The 25,943-nt window shown below is 42.0% G+C and overlaps 1 protein-coding gene across 1 annotated transcript in view; it reads left to right on the forward strand.

Annotated features, from left to right (window-relative positions):
* Window positions 1–20,885, forward strand: part of PTX4 (pentraxin 4) — a 30,947-nt gene extending 10,062 nt beyond the window's left edge. Inside the window, exons 2-4 of the mRNA XM_077274262.1 lie at window positions 11,157–11,320; window positions 15,917–16,895; window positions 17,802–20,885. Coding sequence (XP_077130377.1) covers window positions 11,177–11,320; window positions 15,917–16,895; window positions 17,802–18,442 — 1,764 coding nt within the window. The 5' untranslated portion in view covers window positions 11,157–11,176 and the 3' untranslated portion in view covers window positions 18,443–20,885. The remainder of the gene's footprint in view (window positions 1–11,156; window positions 11,321–15,916; window positions 16,896–17,801) is intronic.
* Window positions 20,886–25,943: the final 5,058 nt, after the last annotated feature.

Here is a 25,943-nt window from a genome sequence, read left to right on the forward strand (position 1 = left end):
GCAGAGAGACTATGGGTTCTTTACTGTAAGAGCAGTGAGGCTATGGGTTCTTTACTGTAAGAGCAGAGACTATGGGTTCTTTACTGTAAGAACAGAGAGACTATGGGTTCTTTACTGTAAGAGCAGAGAGACTATGGGTTCTTTACTGTAAGAGCAGTGAGGCTATGGGTTCTTTACTGTAAGAGCAGAGACTATGGGTTCTTTACTGTAAGAGCAGAGACTATGGGTTCTTACTGTAAGAGCAGTGAGACTATGGGTTCTTTACTGTAAGAGCAGAGACTATAGATTCTTTACTGTAAGAGCAGTGAGGCTATGGGTTCTTTACTGTAAGAGCAGAGACTATGGGTTCTTTACTGTAAGAGCAGACTATGGGTTATTTACTGTAAGAGCAGTGAGAATATAGGTTCTTTACGGTAACAGCAGTGAGACTATGGGTTCTTTACCGTAATAGCAGTGAGACTATGGATTCTTTTCTGTAAGAGCAGTGAGACAATGGGTTCTTTACCGTAAGAGCAGTGAGACTATGGGTTCTTTACTGTAAGAGCAGAGAGACTATGGGTTCTTTACTGTAAGAGCAGAGACTATAGATTCTTTACTGTAAGAGCAGAGACTATAGATTCTTTACTGTAAGAGCAGTGAGGCTATGGGTTCTTCACTGTAAGAGCAGTGAGATTATAGATTTTAATCTCTATGCATTTATGTCTGCCTTCAATCTTTAAAGCAATGAAACCAGTCACAATGAATCCATTAGCTCTGTATGTGGAGTTATAATCAGCTGTCCACAAGAAAAAAGTACAAAAAGAAAAGAAAAACTCATTAAACTCCAAAGTGTCACAGCAATATACAGTTGTGTGAAAAAGTGTTTGTTCTCTTCCTGATTTCCTATTCTTTTGCATGTTTCTCACACTTAAATGTTTCAGATCACAAAACAAATGTAAATATTAGACAAAGATAATGCAAGTAATCAAAAAAATGCAGTTTATAAATAAATAATAATAATTTTTATTTATATAGCGCCAACATATTCCGCAGCGCTTTACAACGTATAGAGGGGACTTGTACAGACAATAGACATTACAGCATAACAGAAATCACAGTTCAAAACAGATACCAGGAGGAATGAGGGCCCTGCTCGCAAGCTTACAAACTATGAGGAAAAGGGAGACACAAGAGGTGGATGGTAACAATTGCTTTAGTTATTAAATAAAGGTCTTTGTTATTAAGGGAAAAGAAATCCAAACCTCCAGGGCCCTGTGTGAAAAAGTGATTGCTCCCTAAACCTAATAACTGGTTGGGCCGCCCTTAGCAGCAACAACTGCAATCAAGCGTTTGCGATAACTGGCAATGAGTCTTGTACAACGCTCTGGAGGAATTTTTTCCGCTCACTCATCAGAATTGTTGTAATTCAGCCACATTGGAGGTTTCCGAGCATGAACCACCTTTTTAAGGTCATACTCAGCATCTCCAAAGTCTTAATTTTGTTTTTCTTTAGCCCTTCAGAGATGAACTTGCTGGTGTGTTTTGGATCATTGTCCGGCTGCATAACCCAAGTACACTTCAGCTTGAGGTCACGAACAGATGGCCGGACATTCTCCTTCAGGATTTTTCGGTAGACAGCAGAATTTGTGGTTTACCACAGCAAATCTTCCAGATCCTGAAGCAGCACAATATCCCCAGAGCATCACACTACCACCACCATATTTTACTGTTGGTATGATGTTCCTTTCCTGAAATGCTGTGTTGCTTCTAAGTCAGATGTAATGGGACATACACCTTCAAAAAAATTCAACTTTTGTCTCATCAGTCCCCAGAGTATTCGGCAGCGGTTTTCATCTTGGAACTCTGCCATTCAGGCCATTTTTGTCCCGTCTCTTTCTTATTTCCTTAACTGAGGCAAGTGAATCCTGCTGTTCACTGACAGTTGTTGTGGGGTCTTTTGTGACCTCTTGGATGAGTCGACTCTGCTCTCTTGCGGTAATTTTGATCAGTCAGCCACTCCTGGAAAAGGTTAACCACTGTGCCATGTTTTCACCATTTCTGGATAAAGGCTGTCACTGTGGTTCACTGGAGTCCCAAAGCTTTAGAAACACCTTTATAACATTTTCCAAACTGATAAATCTCAATTACTTTGTTTCTCATTTATTCCAGAATTTCTTTGGATCGCAGCATGGTGTCTAGCTTTTGAGGATCTTTTGGTCTATTTCACTTTGCCAGGCAGGTCCTATTTAAGTGATTTCTTGATTGCGAATAGGTGTGTGTGTAAGTAGTCAGGCCTGGGTGTGGCTAGGTAATGTGAGCCCGGCTTTCCAAAGAGCTGATAAACCACAGTTATTTTATGTTCTAAAGAGGGGGGCAATCACATCTTCATACAGGGCTCTGTAGGTTTGGATTTCTTTTTCCCTTAATAATAAAGACCTTAATTTAAAAACTGTATGACAGCATTTTGCTTAATCTGGGAAGACACATGAAAGAGGTCCGACTGATAGGACCCTCCCTGATCAAGAGATCTGGGAGCTTTCATCCCTGTTAGGATGCATAGTCTAATGGAGTTGGAGATAATAAATAGAAAAACACATATAGCTAGGGAGATACGGCATATTAGCGTTTAGTACTATATATATATATATATATATATATATATATATATATATATATATATATATATATATATATATATATATATACCCCATAGCAATTCGCAGGACGTGTTTAGACACACTGAAATCCAACTGGATAACCACCACAACACTATTCAGTGTAATAAAATCCAAATAGTACAAAACTATATTGCAAAAATGTTTATTAATAATTACAAAAGATAAATGGCAGACACATGGCTAAAAATGACAGATCTTACCAAAACAGCGGTAAGGGAGCATGTGAACGCCCTGGGAGACAACACTAAGTTACAAACGTTAGTAGAAAGGCCATGAATAAGCAAAGGCCATAGTGCACAGTGGCAGCGTCTCCAATCACATACCTGATGGCGCAGGGACACACACACTCGCTCGCCCGCCCTCCCCAACGCGCGTTTCGGAAGTGGAAACTTCCTTCCTCAGGGGGTATGGGTAAGGGGCCGCAGTCACAGATAAATACAGCGCCAGACCGGAAGTGTACGCCAGCCGACAGGGGAAGCACCGCCCCCCCGCAGGCGCCGCACAATGCAGCCGACGTCAGATGACATGGGGCCCCATGTGACCAAAACCTCAGACAGTAGGCGGAGCCAAGGGTAAGGCGGGGCAACACCCAATCCAGCAGCACACACAGGCAGCCATATTAGTATTGGGCAAAAGCCCTGTTTACACCCAGTGATAATTAATAATAGGAAAAAATACATAGGTACAATTGCGGTACAGTATTAACATCCAAGGGCTTCGATGCCCGGCGGCCGACAGGCGCATGTCACCCACCCAGAGGCGCCACCACCACCACGGACGCCAGGACACATGAAACATGTGACCAGCGCGTCAGACAGCGGGCGGGGCCAGAGGGTCCGGCAAACAGCGCCCCACAGCCGATGTGCATCATCCACAGTGTTCAGCGTGAGCAGCAAAACAAAGTATGTATACAAGAGAGTACATGACATATTGCACACTAAGACCAAACAAAATTATAACGCAACATATAAAATACATAAATACAAACACTAGTAGCATGCAACCACCCCAACAATACAGCATAATAACAATAATAGAGTAGTAATAAGGTGATTGCAATGCAAAATATCAATACTTGTAATACATACATATAACATTAACATGCATATCACGTGCAATCCATAAACAGATCCACCTTGTCTCCAACCTCGATGAGGTTGAGATGAGGGGTGGGTGTGTTCCGTCTGGCAGGTGCGTCGCCTGTCCCAACATTGACCGCTGTGATAGTTTTTCCAACTTTGACGGCACTAGGTCCTTTGAGATCCGTCAGCGTATCACATGTACCACGAGGTATGTGATTTATTACGCCACGTGCCCTTGCGGCCTTATATATGTTGGATTAACAACACGCCAACTTAAGGTACGCACGAGGGAGCACGTGTTGGGCATTCAGGCGGCGGCCAGCCACACGAACACTTCCACCCTCAAGACGATACCACGACATTTTAAAAATCTACATAATTGTGATAGTACCCTGTTGAGGGTACGTGGTATCGATACTTTGAAGATCAACATTAGAGGTGGAGGTCTATCTGGGCGACTGGCGAGGTTGGAGACAAGGTGGATTTGGACGTTGAACAAGGTCCACCCGTTCGGTCTTAATGAGTGCCTGTCGTTTGCCCCATTCTTGGGGTCCCCTGGGTGATGTGCACTAATAAATGCGGATTCTTCCATGTACATTGTTTTATTTGATTTTAACTGTTTTTTCTTCTATTTGTATTTTAGTGACAATGTTTCTTCTGCCGTATATGTTACGTATTCTATGGGAAAGAAGTGGCCCAAGTGATGTCATATGTTTATATCCTATGCGTTTAGGATTCAGTCGTTGCGGCTTTTTTCCACATGTTGTCCAATTATTATATTCCCTATGTGAAATGTGTTCTTGGTACTATGTTTATTGCTGTGATGTTTTAGTATCTGTTTATGGATTGCACGTGATATGCATGTTAATGTTATATGTATGTATTACAAGTATTGATATTTTGCATTGCAATCACCTTATTACTACTCTATTATTGTTATTATGCTGTATTGTTGGGGTGGTTGCATGCTACTAGTGTTTGTATTTATGTATTTTATATGTTGCGTTATAATTTTGTTTGGTCTTAGTGTGCAATATGTCATGTACTCTCTTGTATACATACTTTGTTTTGCTGCTCACGCTGAACACTGTGGATGATGCACATCGGCTGTGGGGCGCTGTTTGCCGGACCCTCTGGCCCCGCCCGCTGTCTGACGCGCTGGTCACATGTTTCATGTGTCCTGGCGTCCGTGGTGGTGGCGGCGCCTCTGGGTGGGTGACATGTGCCTGTCGGCCGCCGGGCATCGAAGCCCTTGGATGTTAATACTGTACCGCAATTGTACCTATGTATTTTTTCCTATTATTAATTATCACTGGGTGTAAACAGGGCTTTTGCCCAATACTAATATGGCTGCCTGTGTGTGCTGCTGGATTGGGTGTTGCCCCGCCTTACCCTTGGCTCCGCCTACTGTCTGAGGTTTTGGTCACATGGGGCCCCATGTGATCTGACGTCGGCTGCATTGTGCGGCGCCTGCGGGGGGGCGGTGCTTCCCCTGTCGGCTGGCGTACACTTCCGGTCTGGCGCTGTATTTATCTGTGACTGCGGCCCCTTACCCATACCCCCTGAGGAAGGAAGTTTCCACTTCCGAAACGCGCGTTGGGGAGGGCGGGCGAGCGAGTGTGTGTGTCCCTGTGCCATCAGGTATGTGATTGGAGACGCTGCCACTGTGCACTATGGCCTTTGCTTATTCATGGCCTTTCTACTAACGTTTGTAACTTAGTGTTGTCTCCCAGGGCGTTCACATGCTCCCTTACCGCTGTTTTGGTAAGATCTGTCATTTTTAGCCATGTGTCTGCCATTTATCTTTTGTAATTATTAATAAATATTTTTGCAATATAGTTTTGTACTATTTGGATTTTATTACACTGAATAGTGTTGTGGTGGTTGGAGTTGGAGATAGTCTGAAATCCACCTCCTGTCTCATCAGTAGCTACAGCTATACTTTACACTGCAGCACTACTCTGCACCCCAGACCTATTCCCAATGATCAATATAGGGTATGACATTGTCGGAATTTTTTGTGAATGCTGCTGCTTTCTCCCATGCTTTACAGTGCTGTACTGCTCATTCAGATTGACTGCCGAGTACAAGCACAAGCTCGCTGAGATGTCAGTACAGAGTACAATTACCACAATCACAAAATGATTATAAACTGCGAGTCACTATACCTCCAGAAAAAGAAGATCGGGAATCCGTGACACGAGTAGCGGAGGAGCTCCAAAGTAGGGAGAAGCCTCGAAAACCGTAGCGGCCAGGAGCTCTGGGAAGGACGGTGCCAGGCGTCAGCAGGGATTGTCACCATAGAGGAAGCGTTGTAACTCTCCACGGTCATTGACAAATCTGTAACAATGTTCATCCTGAGCCTCTGGGTGCACAAATTAAATAAATAAATGACACAAATACAGATAATTTCATAAAGGCAAATAAGATAGAAGTGTAACTATATGGATAATAAGCAAAACTAAACAGACTCAGCTCACCCAGATTCATAATGAGGTCCCTGTCTGGTATTGTTTGGAAAAGTCAGCAGCTAAATAGAGAATTGCTGAAAATAATTTATGTAAAAAAATGATTCATGTATTGTTTCACCAAAGCAACAGGGGAGGTGCAATGTCACAAGATGTACACAAGATGGCAGCAATGCATAAAGATAAATCCACCATAAACCTGAATTTCATTAATCAGACACATAAATACGAGAAAACGGCTATAATACAGCCCCCTATGTATAGGGAAATAAGTACTATAATACTGCCTCCTATGTACAAGAATATAACTACTATAATACTGCCCCTATGTACAAGAATATAACTACTATAATACTGCTCCTATGTACAAGAATATAACTACTATAATACTGCTCCTATGTACAAGAATATAACTACTATAATACTGCCCCTATGTACAAGAATATAACTACTATAATACTGCCCCTATGTACAAGAATATAACTACTATAATACTGCCCCTATGTACAAGAATATAACTACTATAATACTGCCCCTATGTACAAGAATATAACTACTATAATACTGCCCCTATGTACAAGAATATAACTACAATAATACTGCCCCTATGTACAAGAATATAACTACTATAATACTGCTTCTATGTACAAGAATATAAGTACTATATTACTGCCCCTATGTACAAGAATATAACTACTATAATACTGCTGCTATGTACAAGAATATAACTACTATAATACTGCCCCTATGTACAAGAATATAACTACTATATAATACTGCTCCTATGTACAAGAATATAAGTACTATATTACTGCCCCTATGTACAAGAATATAACTACTATAATACTGCTCCTATGTACAAGAATATAACTACTATAATACTGCCCCTATGTACAGGAATATAACTACTATAATACTGCCCCTATATACAAGAATATAACTACTATAATGCTGCTCCTATATACAAGAATATAACTACTATAATACTGCCCCTATGTACAAGAATATAACTACTATAATACTGCTTCTATGTACAAGAATATAAGTACTATATTACTGCCCCTATGTACAAGAATATAACTACTATAATACTGCTCCTATGTACAAGAATATAACTACTATAATACTGCCCCTATGTACAAGAATATAACTACTATATAATACTGCCCCCTATATACAAGAATATAACTACTATAATACTGCCCCTATGTACAAGAATATAACTACAATACTGCCCCTATGTACAAGAATATAACTACTATAATACTGCCTCCTATGTACAAGAATGTAACTACTATAATACTGCTATGTACAAGAATATAACTACTATAATACTGCTATCTACAAGAATATAACTACTATATAATACTGCTCCTATGTACAAGAATATAAGTACTATATTACTGCCCCTATGTACAAGAATATAACTACTATAATACTGCTCCTATGTACAAGAAAGAATATAACTACTATAATACTGCCCCTATGTACAAGAATATAACTACTATAATACTGCTCCTATGTACAAGAATATAACTACTATAATACTGCCCCTATATACAAGAATATAACTACTATAATACTGCCCCTATGTACAAGAATATAACTACTATAATACTGCCCCTATGTACAAGAGTATAACTACTATAATACTGCCCCTATGTACAAGAATATAACTACTATAATACTGCTCCTATGTACAAGAATATAACTACTATAATACTGCCCCATATACAAGAATATAACTACTATAATACTGCCCCCTATGTACAAGAATATAACTACTATAATACTGCCCCCTATGTACAAGAATATAACTACTATAATACTGCTCCTATATATACAAGAATATAACTACTATAATTCTGCTCCTATGTACAAGAATATAACTACTATAATACTGCCCCTATGTACAAGAGTATAACTACTATAATACTGCCTTCTATATACAAGAGTATAACTACTATAATACTGCCCCTATGTACAAGAGTATAACTACTATAATACTGCCCCTATGTACAAGAATATAACTACTATAATACTGCCCCCTATATACAAGAATATAACTACTATAATACTGCCCCTATGTACAAGAATATAACTACTATAATACTGCTCCCTATGTACAAGAATATAACTACTATAATTCTGCTCCTATGTACAAGAATATAACTACTATAATACTGCCCCTATGTACAAGAATATAACTACTATAATACTGCCCCTATGTACAAGAATATAACTACTATAATACTGCCCCCTATGTACAAGTACAAGAATATAACTACTATAATACTGCTCCTATGTACAAGAATATAACTACTATAATACTGCCCCTATGTACAAGAATATAACTACTATAATACTGCTCCTATGTACAAGAATATAACTACTATAATACTGCCCCTATGTACAAGAATATAACTACTATAATACTGCCCCCTATGTACAAGAATATAACTACTATAATACAGCCCCCTATATACAAGAATATAACTACCATAATACTGCCCCCTATATACAAGAATATAACTACTATAATACTGCCCCCTATGTACAAGAATATAACTACCATAATACTGCCCCCTATATACAAGAATATAACTACTATAATACTGCCCCCTATGTACAAGAATATAACTACCATAATACTGCCCCCTATATACAAGAATATAACTCCTATAATACTGTCCCCTATGTACAAGAATATAACTACTATAATACTGCCCCCTATATACAAGAATATAACTACTATAATTCTGCTCCTATGTACAAGAATATAACTACTATAATGCTGCTCCTATGTACAAGTACAAGAATATAACTACACCATGTTCCAATTTATTAGGCAAATGATATTTTTCTCGGATTTTCCTAAATGGTCGGTGCAAATGACAGTCAGTCTAATAAAAGTCATCACCCGTTAGATTATACATCGCATTTTATTGGAGAAACCTCTCAATGATAACAGCATAATCTCCAAAATGAATAAAACCCCACAATGCGCTGTTCCAAATTATTAGGCACAGTAGAATTTCTAAACATTTGATCTGTTTTAAAGAACTGAAAATGCTCATTTGTAGAATTTGCAGCATTAGGAAGTCACATTCACTGAACAAAAAAAGATATTTAACTCCAAAACCTCCTAACAGGCCAAGTTACATGTAACATAGGAACCTTCTTTGCTGTCACCTTCACAATTCTTGCATCAATTGAACTTGTGAGTTTATGGAGAGTTTCTGCTTATATTTCTTTGCCTCCAGAGCTGCTGTTTGGATGTGAACGGCCTCCCATCCTCATAGACCTTTTGCTTGATGATCCTCCAAAGGTTCTCTATAGGGTCGTGGTCAGGGGAAGGTGGTGGCCACACCAGGAGTTTATCTCCTTTTATGCCCATAGCAGCCAATGACTCAGAGGTATTCTTTGCAGCATGAGATGGGGCATTGTCAGCATGAAGATGATTTTGCTCCTGAAGGCACGTTTCTGCTTTTTATACCATGGAAGAAAGTTGTCAGTCACAAACTCTATATACTTTGCAGAGGTCATTTTCACACCTTGAGGAACCTTAAAGGGCCCTACCAGCTGTTTCCCCATGATTCCAGCCCAAAACAAGACTCCTCCACCTCCTTGCTGATGTCACAGCCTTGCTGGGACATGGTGGCCATCCACCAACCATCCACTACTCCATCCATCTGGACCATCCAGGGTTGCTCTACACTCATCAGTAAACAAGACTGATTGATATTTAGTCTTCATGTATGTGTGGGCCCAATACAACCATTTCTGCTTGTGAACACTGTTTAGGAGTGGCCGAATAGTAGGTTTATGCACCACAGCAAGCCTTTGAAGGATCCGACACTTTGAGGTTCGAGGGACTCCAGAGGCACCAGCAGCTTCAAATAACTGTTTGCTGCTTTGTAATGGTATTTTGGCAGCTACTCTCTTAATCCAATGAATTTACCTGGCAAAAACCTTCCTCATTATGCCTTTATCTGCACGAACATGTCTGTGCTCTGTTTCAGTCACAAATCTCTTCACAGTAAAATGATCACTCTAAAGTTTTCGTGAAATATCTAAGGTTTTCATACCTTGACCAAGACATTGCACTATTTAATGCTTTTCAGCAGCAGAGAGATCCTTTTTCTTTCCCATATTGCTTGAAACCTGTGGCTTGCTTAATAATGTGGAACATCATTTTTAAGTAGTTTTCCTTTAATTAGAATCACCTGGAAAACTAATTATCACATGTGTTTAAGATTGATTTCAGTGATCCATTGAGCACTCAGACACAATACCATCCAGGAGTTTATTTGGAAAACAAAACAATTAAATCTTTATGACACAAATGCAATTTGCATAATAATTTGGAACACGGTGTAATTACTATAATACTGCCCCCTATGATTGACACTAATCGTTTACGATACATAACAGGAGAGTTACATATTGTCAGTGATGTATGATGACAGTCAGTATAGAAGTTACTTTTGCATACACCGTATATCGCCATCTATACTCCGGGGTCTCGGGGATCCAGTCATGATTTAGGCGGAGATGAAACTGAGATCTTGGTATCTGTAAAAGACATAAATAAGTCTGACCTCCTGTAGTCACTTTCTTAGTCTTCCATAAATACCGCTTTTTTTCTGGAGCCTCTTCTAGCGGCTATTATTGGCTCATTGGGAATAGTCCTGGTGCCTGCAAAACTCATCTATTTGTGGATTCAGGCGGCCGGAGGGGGGAACAGGAATCGGACAGACGAAGAGTCAGACTTGAGGAGAACACAAGGGGACAATTCACCCGAAACGCACGTGAGGGGAAAATAAGGATATAATATAGGAAATTAAAGGGACGTTTTGATGAAGATGAGGAGCGTGGCGTAGGAGGCATTGCGTTGTACGACAGTATTGTATAGACTTTTGTGCGCTTCTTGTATATTGAACCCGAAGCAGCAGCTTCTTCTCCAGAGATGATGATGATGACAGGTGGAACCATGTGCCGGTCTCTCCTGGTCTTCTCCGTCCTGTGTCTTCCGAGCGTCTTCATGGAACAGAGCCGTCTTCTGGAACAGAGGAAGCCTTTCTTCGAACGTTTCCGTCGGTTGGAGGAGCAGGTGAGACTTATCATAAGAGTCTTGGATGATTTGAGGTCCACAATGTCCTTCTACAGCTCCTCACGATGATTATATATTATTGTCTACACCTGGTGGTGGTTATCCCAATATGTATTACTAAGGTGATCGCCATACTCTCCCTTTCCTAAACCTCCATTACATATTCCCCTCATTATGAAATCTTTCCCATAGGGGGCACTGTTCCAGTGGACTCGATTGGCTGTGTTTTCTGCTACATTTGCCCCATTTTTTGTTTAATTTTTAGCGTTTTCTGCCTGTTTTTCATTTGCGACTTACCGTACTCTTCTTTTCATTTGCTTCTCTTTTATAATGTATTTTTTATGTCTTCGCCTGTTTTTATTTATGTTTGTCATTGTGAACTACGTTTCGGTTTTGTCCCAATGTTTTCCAGTCCTCTCCATCCCCGGAATTATTTTATTCATGTTTGGATTTTTTTTTTAGCAAATTTTCCAACATTTTTAGGTAAAATGTGACTTTATTAGAGAAAGTCACAAAAATAAGTTTATAGATAAAAGTTAAAAGCAATTTTTATTCTGTACAAAATATATCAAACGCGTGCGTGATTTTCAAGAATTTGGCGCAGTAAACATCAAAGAATATCACAAGATGAAAAGTGACTTAAAAAATGCAAATAATGAATTAGGCGCAAAGGAATTGATGGCTATTCGCAGATCACAAGTTATAACTGTATTATAGATATATCCTCAGGTTTAGTAACGCCAAGATGGGAGATTACAACACATGGAGAATTTTCAGATTTTACATACAGTTATATGAAAAAGTTTGGGCACCCCTATTAATCTTAAGCTTAATGTTTTATAAAAAAAAAAATTTTACAAGAGCTATTTCAGTTTCATATATCTAATAACTGTTGGACACAGTAATGTTTCTGCCTTGAAATGAGGTTTATTGTACTAACAGAAAATGTGCAATCTGCATTCAAACAAAATTTGACAGGTGCATAAGTATGGGCACCTCACCAGAAAAGTGACATTAATATTTAGTAGATCCTCCTTTTGCAAAAATAACAGCCTCTAGTCGTTTCCTGTAGCTTTTAATGAGTTCCTGGATGAAGGTATTTTTGACCATTCCTCTTTACAAAACAATTCCAGTTCAGTTAAGTTTGATGGTCGCCGAGCGTGGACAGCCCTCTTCAAATGATCCCACAGATGTTCAATGATATTCAGGTCTGGGGACTGGGATGGCCATTCTAGGACAATGTAATTGTTCCTCTGCATGAATGCCTGAGTAGATTTGGAGCGGTGTTTTGGATCATTGTCTTGCTGAAAGATCCATCCCCTGAGTAACTTCAACTTTGTCACTGATTCATGAACATTATTGTCAAGAATCTGCTGATACTGAGAGGAATCCATGCGTCCCTCAACTTTGACAAGATTCCCGGTGCCGGCATTGGCCACACAGCCCCAAAGCATGATGGAACCTCCACCAAATTTTACTGTGGGTAGCAAGTGTTTTTCTTGGAATGCTGTGTTTTTTTGCCGCCATGCATAACGCCTTTTTGTATGACCAAACAACTCAATCTTGGTTTCATCAGTCCACAGGACCTTCTTCCAAAAAGAAATTGGCTTCTCCAAATGTGCTTTTGCATACCTCGGCCGACTCTGTTTGTGGCGTGCTTGCAGAAACGGCTTCTTTCGCATCACTCTCCCATACAGTTTCTCCTTGTGCAAAGTGCGTTGTATAGTTGACCGATGCACAGTGACACCATCTGCAGCAAGTTGATGCTGCAGCTCTCTGGAGGTGGTCTGAGGATTGTCCTTGACTGATCTCACCATTCTTCTTCTCTGCCTTTCTGATGTTTTTCTTGGCCTGCCACGTCTGGCCTTAACAAGAACTGTACCTGTGTTCTTCCATTTCCTTACTATGTTCCTCACAGTGGAAATTGACAGGTTAAATCTGAGACAGCTTTTTGTATCCTTCCCCTGAACAACTATGTTGAATAATCTTTGTTTTCAGATCATTTGACAGTTGTTTTGAGGAGCCCATGATGCCACTCTTCAGAGGAGATTCAAACAGGAGAACAACTTGCAAGTGGCCACTTTAAGTAGCTTTTCTCATGATTGCATACACCTGGCTATGAAGTTCAAAGCTCAATGAGGTTACAAAACCAAAAAAAGTGCTTTAGTAAGTCAGTAAAAAGTAGGTAGGAGTATTTAAAACAAGAAAATGATAAGGGTGCCCATACTTATGCACCTGTCAAATTTTGTTTGAATGCAGATTGCACATTTTCTGTTAGTACAATAAACCTCATTTTAAAGGCAGAAACATTACTGTGTCCAACAGTTATTAGATAGATGAAACTGAAATAGCTGTGGCAAAAAAAAACAATTTTTATAAAACATTAAGCTTAAGATTAATAGGGGTGCCCAAACTTTTTCATATAACTGTATATTCTACATAAACATTCATGACACCGAAATCCTGCATTATACTCCAGAGCTGCACTCACTATTCTGCTGGTGCAGTCACTGTGTACATACATTACTGATCCTGAGTTACATCCTGTATTATACTCCAGAGCTGCACTCACTATTCTGCTGATGCAGTCACTGTGTACATACATTACATTACTAATCCTGAGTTACATCCTGTATTATACTCCAGAGCTGCACTCACTATACTGCTGGTGCAGTCACTGTGTACATACATAACATTACTGATCCTGAGTTACATCCTGTATTATACTCCAGAGCTGTACTCACTATTCTGCTGGTGCAGCCACTGTGTACATACATTACATTACTGATCCTGAGTTACAACCTGTATTATACCCCAGAGCTGCACTCACTATTCTGCTGAGCAGTCACTGTGTACATACATAACATTACTGATCCTGAGTTACATCCTGTATTATACTCCAGAGCTGCACTCACTATACTGCTGGTGCAGTCACTGTATACATACATAACATTACTGATCCTGAGTTACAACCTGTATTATACCCCAGAGCTGCACTCACTATTCTGCTGGTGCAGTCACTGTGTACATACATCACATTACTAATCCTGAGTTACATCCTGTATTATACTCCAGAGCTGCGCTCACTATTCTGCTGGTGCAGTCACTGTGTACATACATTACATTACTGATCCTGAGTTACATCCTGTATTATACCCCAGAGCTGCGCTCACTATTCTGCTGGTGCAGTCACTGTGTACATACATAACATTACTGATCCTGAGTTACATCCTGTATTATACTCCAGAGCTGTACTCACTATTCTGCTGGTGCAGCCACTGTGTACATACATTACATTACTGATCCTGAGTTACAACCTGTATTATACCCCAGAGCTGCACTCACTATTCTGCTGGTGCAGTCACTGTGTACATACATCACATTACTAATCCTGAGTTACATCCTGTATTATACTCCAGAGCTGCGCTCACTATTCTGCTGGTGCAGTCACTGTGTACATACATAACATTACTGATCCTGAGTTACATCCTGTATTATACTCCAGAGCTGTACTCACTATTCTGCTGGTGCAGCCACTGTGTACATACATTACATTACTGATCCTGAGTTACAACCTGTATTATACCCCAGAGCTGCACTCACTATTCTGCTGAGCAGTCACTGTGTACATACATAACATTACTGATCCTGAGTTACATCCTGTATTATACTCCAGAGCTGCACTCACTATACTGCTGGTGCAGTCACTGTATACATACATAACATTACTGATCCTGAGTTACAACCTGTATTATACCCCAGAGCTGCACTCACTATTCTGCTGGTGCAGTCACTGTGTACATACATCACATTACTAATCCTGAGTTACATCCTGTATTATACTCCAGAGCTGCGCTCACTATTCTGCTGGTGCAGTCACTGTGTACATACATTACATTACTGATCCTGAGTTACATCCTGTATTATACCCCAGAGCTGCGCTCACTATTCTGCTGGTGCAGTCACTGTGTACATACATAACATTACTGATCCTGAGTTACATCCTGTATTATACTCCAGAGCTGTACTCACTATTCTGCTGGTGCAGCCACTGTGTACATACATTACATTACTGATCCTGAGTTACAACCTGTATTATACCCCAGAGCTGCACTCACTATTCTGCTGGTGCAGTCACTGTGTACATACATCACATTACTAATCCTGAGTTACATCCTGTATTATACTCCAGAGCTGCGCTCACTATTCTGCTGGTGCAGTCACTGTGTACATACATAACATTACTGATCCTGAGTTACATCCTGTATTATACTCCAGAGCTGCACTCACTATACTGCTGGTGCAGTCACTGTGTACATACATAACATTACTGATCCTGAGTTACATCCTGTATTATACTCCAGAGCTGTACTCACTATTCTGCTGGTGCAGCCACTGTGTACATACATTACATTACTGATCCTGAGTTACATCCTGTATTATACTCCAGAGCTGCACTCACTATTCTGCTGGTGCAGTCACTGTGTACATACATTACATCACTGATCCTAGATTCTTCTCTTTAAAAGCTGCAGTACTATTATGAGCTCTTGTACTATTATAAGCTGATGACTTCACATTTCTTTTTCTTTGCAGTTTCGTCGCTTTCAAGAAGTAACCTTGACCCGTCTACAAGGAATCGCTGAAAACTACAACATCTCCTACAATATTGATGCACGCTTCCACGCCACTTACGACCAGCAGCAATTGTTGTCCAAAACCTTTAACGATACCAATGAGGAGACTCAGAACGAGCTGAACGGCATCAAATTCTGGCTGAAGAAGATCCAGAAGAAAACCAAAAAGTTGGACCTCAAGATCTCCGCTCTAGAGGAATCCATGGCAGAGAGGAACAAACAGATGACTAAGGAGAACAAAGCTAGAGATGTGGCTGTTGCCAACCTGACAACAGCTCTCAGCAGCCAGAAAAGGATCATCTACCAGCTGGTGAAGGACAAGAGCGCGTTACAGAATGGGATGGAGATGTTCCGTGAGTCTATGGAAAGACAAGGAGGCAAAATAGCTGATCTGGAGAAACAGTTGCAGAATATGCAGCAAAATGAGATCTTGCCACCAAGTGCTTTGATGGCACCACAAGAAATAAACCGAACCCCGGAAACCAAGCAAGAGCTTCCACCACAGACTAATTCTGACGTTAAAACGGATCAGCAACGCATGGTGAAGCTACAGGCCAAACATAATCAGAGGAAGAAGCTGCAGGAAGAGCAGCAGGTGCTGATGACCACCATCAATAAGATGCCTCCCATGGCAGCTCAGCGTGGACAGGAAACAAGGATGGTTAGTCCATCTGAGGTGTTGACTGGTCAGCATGCTACAAAGGCTCCATTCAGCATAACAATGGTCCCAAACCACAATCCAAAAATTAACGAGAATGAAGACCAGAATGTGACTGACCCTATCAACAATGTCATCCAAGTATCAGCTTTAAGAGCAAATATGACCAAGAATGACAGTCCTCCAGGATGGGAGAGAGCTCCCAATGTGCACATTACAAAGAGGCCTCCACTCTTCACAAAGGTCCCAGAAGAGATGACCGCCAAGGCTCCAGCAAAATGTAAGATCATCCAATGTAGAACATGGATCACAGCCATTGGGAGGGTTTTGGGTCCAGTCTAATGTCCTGTGTGGTGGCAACTGCGAGATCAGTGACTTACATAACCCAAAAGCAAGGTATACGTCCCATCATCTAGTGACCATTTATGAATATAACCAGAGACGTTATATGCAGTGCCACCATCTGCAATTCGGGGTTTTTAAAAAGATTCAGACCCCTGAATTTAGACCTAGACCACAGTATAAATATAGACCAGACTAAATCTTAATCAATTTAGCCCCAGACCTGATCCCATAATTAGTTAAAATGAATAGTCTACTCCAGGCCAGGCAAAAAAAGCAATTAGACTACAGACCACCAGAGCCAAACATTTGCACCCTAGACCAGAATAAATTTAGTCTTCAGACCACACCCTTTCATTTACAGACCTCACCTTAAATTTTAGATCCCAGACTAAGGGTTTCATATACACATTAGACTAAAGTTTGCCAAACCCACCGATATCGATGGGTTCAACCAATAGTCTAATATGTATGGAGGCTGCAACTCATCATCTTTCGAGGGAGATAAGAATCCGGTATGTCCGATTTTGGACTTCCGATCCTTTTCTTCTTTAGGTGGTGTCTGGCAGCGGCTCTCTCATAGAGAACACGGGAGTGCATTGCAACGTTCTCCTGTGTATGGGAGAGTAGCGAGAAAGCTATTTAAGGGTCCTCAAGACCAAACCCCTTCATCTACTGACCACTGTTTGTTCCCATGTCCTATTCATCACCAGACACCACTGATAAGGTCCCGATGTCAGCTGGCACCTAGGCCCACTGTGGTGGCCTGTAGAGGTGAGGAGGACCAAGTATGTTTGTATCTTGAATGTGAATAATTATAATCTGTTCTTGTTTCTCATTGTAGTATGTAACGTGGACTCAATGCTGATTTTCCCAAATTCTTCCACGGAGAACTTCGCAACATTTGGCAAGGAGCTGAAGGAGCCTTTACATGAACTCTCCATCTGCAGCTGGGTGAAGGCTAATGTCAGCTACGTGGGCACCATCCTTTCATATGCTACAGAAGACAATGACAACAAGCTGGTTCTTCATGGTAGACATGGTGCCACCTCGGACTCTATTCACTTTGTCATCGGAGACCCAGCCTTCCGAGAACTTCCTGTTGTCCCACTTGCAGATGGCAGCTGGCATCATACGTGCTTCATATGGTCCTCTATCCAGGGCAAATACTGGTTCTTTGTTGACCGCAGGTTAATTTCCACTGGCTCTAGATTTCAGAAAGGTTATGAGATCCCTCCTGGAGGATCGTTGGTTCTTGGCCAAGAGCAGGACACCTTGGGTGGTGGCTTTGACAGCACAGAGGCTTTTGTTGGACACTTGGCAGGATTTGCTATGTGGAATAGAGCCTTAACACCTGGAGAAGTATCTGGCATTGCCACTGGGAAAGGCTTGCCAAGAGGAACCATCTTAACCATAGCTGATGCCTCTTCTCTTCATGGTTCAGTGGAGCGGGTGGACTGTACCTGTCTTGAGCACTGTGTGTAGACTTTCAAGACATTGTGTAAATAGGGGATTGCTTCTATATTGGATAATTATTTATGGGACAGCTGTGGGCACGTTACATGGACTATCAGTAGTGACCAATAACCAAAAATGTATCAGTATATTTAGCTTGTTCACTAGAAGATCCTGCAATGGGCCCAATTATGACATGACAACTGCAGACAGCTATCATCGAGCCCAAGAAGTCCAGCACAGGACAACCCCATCAGAAACTGACAGTGGAGGGGGGATCACGTACTACCTTTTTGGTTGTTTACAAATAGCCTTTTACTTCTTTACAATGATATTGTGAGGCCTTAAAGCAGTGGCGTAACTACAAAGTGAGGGGCCCCGATGCGAACTTTCAAATTGGGCCCCCCCCGCGCCAAAATATTTCCCACCGAAATTCACATTTTCCCTATTCATTTCGCACACTATAGTTTTGCTGCTTTGTTGTATAGTCTGACCTAATACTGCCCTGTAATCGCTGAGAAAAATGATTTTATAACTAACAAGTCTCTATACTAATTATGGTGATGTCTTTGGAAGTGCAGACTCTGGGCGTTCATGTCCTTCCTCGCTCTAATTCCAAGCGCACTCCCGGCGTTTGAAATCTGTGTGCTGTTTCTTCCTGGTATGACGCTGCAGTGCGTCATTTCCGGACCTGTGCAGTGTGGGGGTGTATTGGGTGTACTGGTCGGCTCCGGAGCATACGCACTGCACATTCTGACGCTGGCGAGTACACCCAATACTCCCCCAGAGTGCACATGTTGGGCTCTGCCCACAGCGGTGTACCATTCTTCTCGACTCGGAAATTTACAGCCCGTACACACGCGGCTTTGCTCCGTGAACCCCGTACACACACGGCTCTGCTCCGTACACCTTGTACACACGCAGCTCCGCTCCTTACACCCGCGGATCTGCTCCGTACACCTCATACACACGCGGATCCACTCCGTACACCTCACACACACCGCTCTGCTCCGTACACACACGGCTCCGCTTCGTACACTCCATACACACACGGCTCCGCTCTGTCCACCCCGTACACATGCGGCTCCGCACACCTCATACACAAGCGGCTCCGCTCCATACACCTCGTAAACACGCAGCACCACTCCATACACCCCATACATACACGACTCCGCTCACCTCTTTCACTCGGCTCAGCTTTGTACACCTCGTACACACCTGACTCCGCTCCGTACACCTTGTACACATTGCTCCACTACACACATACACGGCTCCGCTCTGTACACCTTGTACACACACAGCTCTGCTAGATCCACACTATAAACCCCTCCTGACCCCACACATAAACTTCCCCTCATTCAGCACCATGACAATCAGCACAGCAGAGTCCTGCATACAATTAATTGAGACATCAGTAGGTTAAGTGTTTTTGAATATCCATATTGAATCAGGAGCCCCATATAATCCTGCATAAAGGTTAATAATGGCCCCATAAGATGCTCCGTAGACACATTTGCCCAATATAGTGCTGCAGAAACGTTGATTATGGCCCCATAAGATGCTCCATAAAGATATTTGCCCCATATAGTGCTGCAGAAACACTGATTATGGCCCCATAAGATGCTCTATACAGACGCTTGCCCCATATAGTGCTGCACAAACGTTATGGCCCCATAAGATGCTCTATACAGACACTTGCCCCGTATAATGCTGCACAAATGTTATGGCCCCATTGATGCTCCATACAGGCACTTGCCCCATATAATGCTGCACAAATGTTATGGCCCCATTGATGCTCCATACAGGCACTTGCCCCATATAATGCTGCACTAATGTTATGGCCCCATAGATGCTCCATAGAGACACTTGCCCCATTATAGTGCTGCACAAACGTTATGGCCCCATAGATGCTCCATACAGGCACTTGCCCCATATAATGCTGCACAGATGTTATGGCCCCATAGATGCTCCATAGAGACACTTGCCCCATTATAGTGCTGCACAAACGTTATGGCCCCATAGATGCTCCATACAGGCACTTGCCCCATATAATGCTGCACAGATGTTATGGCCCCATAAGATGCTCCATACAGACACTTGCCCCATATAATGCTGCACAAATGTTATGGCCCCATAGATGCTCCACACAGATATTTGCCCCATTTGCTGTTGCTGCGATAAAAAAAAAAAAATCACATACTCACCTCTCCGTCGCTCAGGCCCCCCGACACTTTCAATATTCACCTGCAGGCTGCTCCTCGTTCCAGCCGCCACTCCATGTTCCGCCTCCTCCGCACTGACGCTCAGGCAGAGGCGCGCACTAACTACGTCACCGCACCCTCTGACCTCAGCGTCACTGCAGAAGAGCGGCGGCTGGAACGAGGAGAGGTGAATATCGCGCAGCGCTCCCCCTCCCCGTTATACTCACCTGCTCCTGGCGCGGTGCAGTCCCTGGTTTCCCGACGCTGCTGCTTCCTGTACTGAGCGGTCAACGTTACCGCTCATTACAGTAATGAATATGCGGCTCCACCCCTATGGGAGGTGGAGCCGCATATTAATTACTGTAATGAGCGGTACCATGTGACCGCTCAGTACAGGAAGAAGCTGGGGCGCCGGGCAGCCAGGGACCTGCAGGGACCGCGCCAGGAGTAGGTGAGTATAATTAGACAGCCCCCGCTCCCTGGCCCTGAAAACCCCTGGTTACGCCACTGGGCGGGCCCCTAAGCACTCCGGGCCCGGTCGCAGCTGCGACCGAGGTTGTTACGCCCCTGCCTTAAAGTTATTGTCTCCAGAGGGTCTACAGTTCCTCCTTTTGACCCCAAAATATGAAGTATGTCACAATAGGGACAATCAAAGTCTATAGACTTCTTAAAGGTTGTGGTTGACAAAAAAACAATTATCACCTATTACCAGATAAATATATGATTGTGGAGGGTCTCACCACTGGGCTCTACCACCGATCACAAAACAGAGCTTTGGTATCCATTATTTGGATAGACTCAGTTATCTCCGTCAGTCAGTCTGATGAACACTGAATGGAGAGGTAGCACCTTAAAAATGAGGGACATAGGTTGGATCCCCATCATTAATATATTTAATACCTATCCTGCGCATAGTTAATCTTCTCATTGGCCACCGAAGTCAAACTGTGGACATGTCAGATTGTGTATTTTTACCCAACACCAATAGATGGCAGTGCAGAACTTACAATATGCTGTACTTATTGAACCTTCTGGCCCTTTATCATTCTGCAGAACTCCTGTATAATGTGCAATTGCTGCGTTTGTCATTTATTACATATACTGTAGTATGCAAGTTTTATCAATGCTAAGAATAGAAATACAATTTCTCCACCTGGTATGTAAGAATCACTATTTGCGTTCATGCTTGGTCTAGATATGTTTAAGCTTGATTTTACTTTGTGTACCTTTTAATGGTTTTGGCAATATTGGATGAAGACTGAGGCCAAAGCCCCGTTCCGAAGACTTCTAATGGCAATTGAATATGGAAGAAAGTTCAATTATCAACTGGCCAATGGCTTAGGGTTATGGTCACCAAAACTGGCCATGTCAGGTGTACACTTTGTGTGTGACCATACATCTGCACTGTGGTAAGGTGGCCGTACACATGATCTATAGGCCGGTCAATGGTTGAATGAACATTAGTCTAGTGAATGCTTCTTTCCCGATGCAACCAATATCAATTTTTGTTAATACTGGCCATTAAAGCAGCCACAAATTTTTAATGCTGCCCAAGTGTCTTCCAGTATAGGAGGACAGAAGATTGTCTGTTTTGATCAACTTTAGACTAAAGCTGTCCATACACAGACTTTTGTCGGCCGAACCTGCTGATATCGACAGGTTCGGCAGATGGTCTAATGTGCTTGCAGGCACTGGCCAAATGATGGTTGAGAGGGATGCCGATCACGCATGTCCAATTTTGAACTACCGATTGCATTGTTGTCTCTGAGATAATCAGCTGGCCGATGTGTCAGTCCACGGCTTTCGCAAAGAGACACAGGAACGTTCGACAAACGAGCACTCCTGTGTGAGGGAGAGTCAGCTAAGATGGTCGAAAGATTGCTTTGCTGACAGCCAACAACCAACTAATGTGTATGGCCGACCTACTTGAGCACAGCTAGCTTTAGGCTAATGGAGCTCCAGACTCTAATTTTAAGCTTTCCTTTTGGGAAGATGGAGGAGCTTTAAGGTGTCTTTTGCTATGCAATGGTCAACAAGAACATATATAATCCAAACCAAACGTCCATTCAATACCATTAATGGTGGCCACTCAACATCAGATAAAAGTAGGTTGATGATTGAAGAACCATTGAGCTAATGATCGTTACGAAGATGCCTAACTATACATGTTCAATTAAACCGGTTGATGAACACACGATTCCGCGAATGTTCTTAAAAGAAATAATTTTCTTGAAGAAAAATATTAAAGATTCAACAAAACAAGTTACATCCACTTCTGTCCAGACGATTGTGGTTTGCGATTAGTTAGCTAAAACTATAGCTCATTATTGAATTTCACCAGTTGAAATTGTATGGAAAAATAAAGTTGCCTAATGGTTCTGTCATGCTTCTCAAGGGGTGAAGGCGCTCTTGTTGGAGGCCCTTTTGGTGGAGTCATCTTCTAGATCTAGCCATATCTCATGGCCTTTCTACAAAATTACATTTCAGATTGATGGTTTCAAAGATGGAAAACTCTATGAACTGGCGGATACTTTTTGCGATTTATGACCACTTGACCCTTTGAAGACAGAATTGATCTGTGTTTGGAGAAAGTTTACTCAACTGTAGAGAAGTTTTACAGTGTCATTTGGTGAATGTCTCCCACTGAGTGGAGAACTTTAAATAACTCAAGAATAACAAATTGAGCCAGTGAGGAGGTGCTCGGGTTACAACTGGCTCCAGGACTGTGGTTGGCCATGAAGACCTCTTTTACAAGACCGAGCTGGTGGTTCAGAAGCCGTTATGGACACACAGAGGAATTTACTTGGCAGTTTCTTCTGTCTCCTTTGTGGCTTGTCTTTTGGAAATGTTGGGTGGTCATTGCTAAATATGGATCTTCTGGGTGAGGACATCAAAAAAGAAGTTGACAGAGCTCTTCAGGTGGTGAACCAACCAAGCTTCCAAGGATGGAGGCTTGAGCTTATAAAACAGGTGAGAAACAGATTCTGGTGATGTCAGACTTTGTAAATCTTTAGGTCTATGCATGGTAGTAGCCAACTGAGGTTACAGTAATACCCAAGGACCACATAAAGGGGCAGCATTATCTTAAATGAGACGTGATGGGTGGGCTAGCAATTGTACAGATCTTGCATTGGTCTTTGTCTACCAAACAACTGGGCATTAGTACATTGATTAAATGGTTTCAATGTTTGTATGTATGAAGGTATGATGAGCGGTGACAGAGGAGATCTAGAGAGTCCTCTGCTTCCAGCAAATTTGTGACTTCTAGTTAAGGGATGTCCAAGCCAAAAGTTATGTTGAGTCAGAACAAAATGTGTGATAATTGTAGCTAGGGTACTGATAAGAGGATGTTAACCCAGGAAGACAAGGAAACAGCCTAATCTCCTTCTTCTTTTGGTCCTGCCGATCCTTCACTTGGCAACCTACAGAATCATAATAAAGAAAAACGAACCAAAAATATACTTACCACGAATCAAGGTAATGACTCAAAGCTGAAAGTGCTTTCATTCTCGATGACAGAGCTACCATGCAACTAACCAAACTTTTAGGCTGGGGTCACACTAGCGTATTGCATCCGATGCGAGATCATCGGATGCGATATGCTAATGGCACTCGGCTCCTGCTCGCAGCAGAGCAGGAGCCGAGTGTCATGCGTCTGTGCTCCGATTCTCTCGCACAGGGAGGATCGGAGCACAGCTGCGGAGAAATGAATTTCTCCATCTCCTCCATTGCTGGGGTCCGCTTATAACGCACATCACTCAGATGATATCCAAGTGATGTGAGTTGTCTCTCTCACACCCATAAGCTTATATGGGTGCGAGTGAGCCGAGAGTTTTCCTCGGTCCGAGACAATCGCAGCATGCTGCGATTGTCTCGGACTGAAGAAAACAGCCGACAAAAAGTCAGCTGCTGGGAGCTGCCCCATATGTTAACATTGGTCCGAGTGCAATGCGATTTTTTATCGCATTGCACTCGGCCGTTTAAAACGCCAGTGTGACGCCAGCCTTAGTCACATAATCACTTCTCATGATGTGACGTAGCTACGACTGCATGGGGTTAATCTATCTCTACTCACTCACCTTCCATTAAGGATGAAAAATGGGTATAAATCACACCCCAACACAGTCCACACACCATGCATACACCACGATCTGCCATCATTCCTCAAACAGTGTGATGAATTCCTAAGATAGCACTGCTATCGGACAGTCAAAAGGCCACACATTCTCCGGGAGGCTGCAGATTATTTTAGAGTATGCAAGGACTAAACTTAAAGTTTAAAGCTTTAATAAAAAAAAAAAGTAGAAAGTACAGTGCTTACAAGATAATTAATAAAAAGAAGAAAATAAGGCAACAGTTATAAATTAAACAAGAGGCACAGAAAAATAACTAACGTGTCCGTCTAAAGTTGTTCTTTTCCTTGAGGGTAGGGGAAATTATGGGTTTTTTTTTTATATCCATAGTCTTGGACTCAATTTTTCAGGACGGCTTATAATTTTAAATGGCCTGTAGCTGGACAGTAAGCTCATAAGGAGGCAAGTACACTGAATATTAAGTAGTTCATATCCTTCCATCCTCGGATCCTAGAGTAAATGGGGGATATAGGACCATCTTCTCATCCTTTGATGCTCAGGCTCACCAGGCGGAGGTGTCAGGATTGACACGCTCAGTAGTCCCAGGGATACCCCAGTTATTTGTGAGTTCTTATTTGCCTCTAGAACTCAAATAAGAATCCACAGATTTTATGACCCTTTGTACAACTTTGCCATGTGAATATCACACTCATCATAATATTAGATTTGTTAACGTCATCCGTCATGTGCCTTCAACAGCCGGGGGACGGCAGGATTTAACACGCGGCAGGATTTAACACGCGCCAGCTGGAAGTGCATCATTCATCTCACCCATCGGTGCCCCTGTCATGTGATCCCAGGGAACCGATGGACTGTCATGACAGCGGGGGGGGGGGGGGGGGGCTGCTGATAACCACCATGCCTGTCATTAGGATCCTCTTGTTATTGGCCTGCTATGTGTAGCACAGGTGATGGGATGATCGCAGCTTCAAGTCTCCTAAAGGGACTTAACACAGTAAAATTAAAAAATTTATATGAAAAAAAGCATATTTGGTATCGCTGAGTTCGTAAAAGTCTAACAAAATATAAAATAAATTAATCTGATGGGTAAACAGCGTAACGAGAAAAATAATCAATGCGCCAGAATTACTTTTGTTTGGCAGGTGCAACATTGCAATAAAATGCAATAAGAGGTGATCAAAAGAACATATCTACCCCAGAATGATACCAATCAAAACCATCAGCTTGGAATGCAAA

The sequence above is a fragment of the Ranitomeya variabilis genome, chromosome 7 (genome assembly GCF_051348905.1).
Source record: "Ranitomeya variabilis isolate aRanVar5 chromosome 7, aRanVar5.hap1, whole genome shotgun sequence".
NCBI lineage: Eukaryota > Metazoa > Chordata > Amphibia > Anura > Dendrobatidae > Ranitomeya > Ranitomeya variabilis.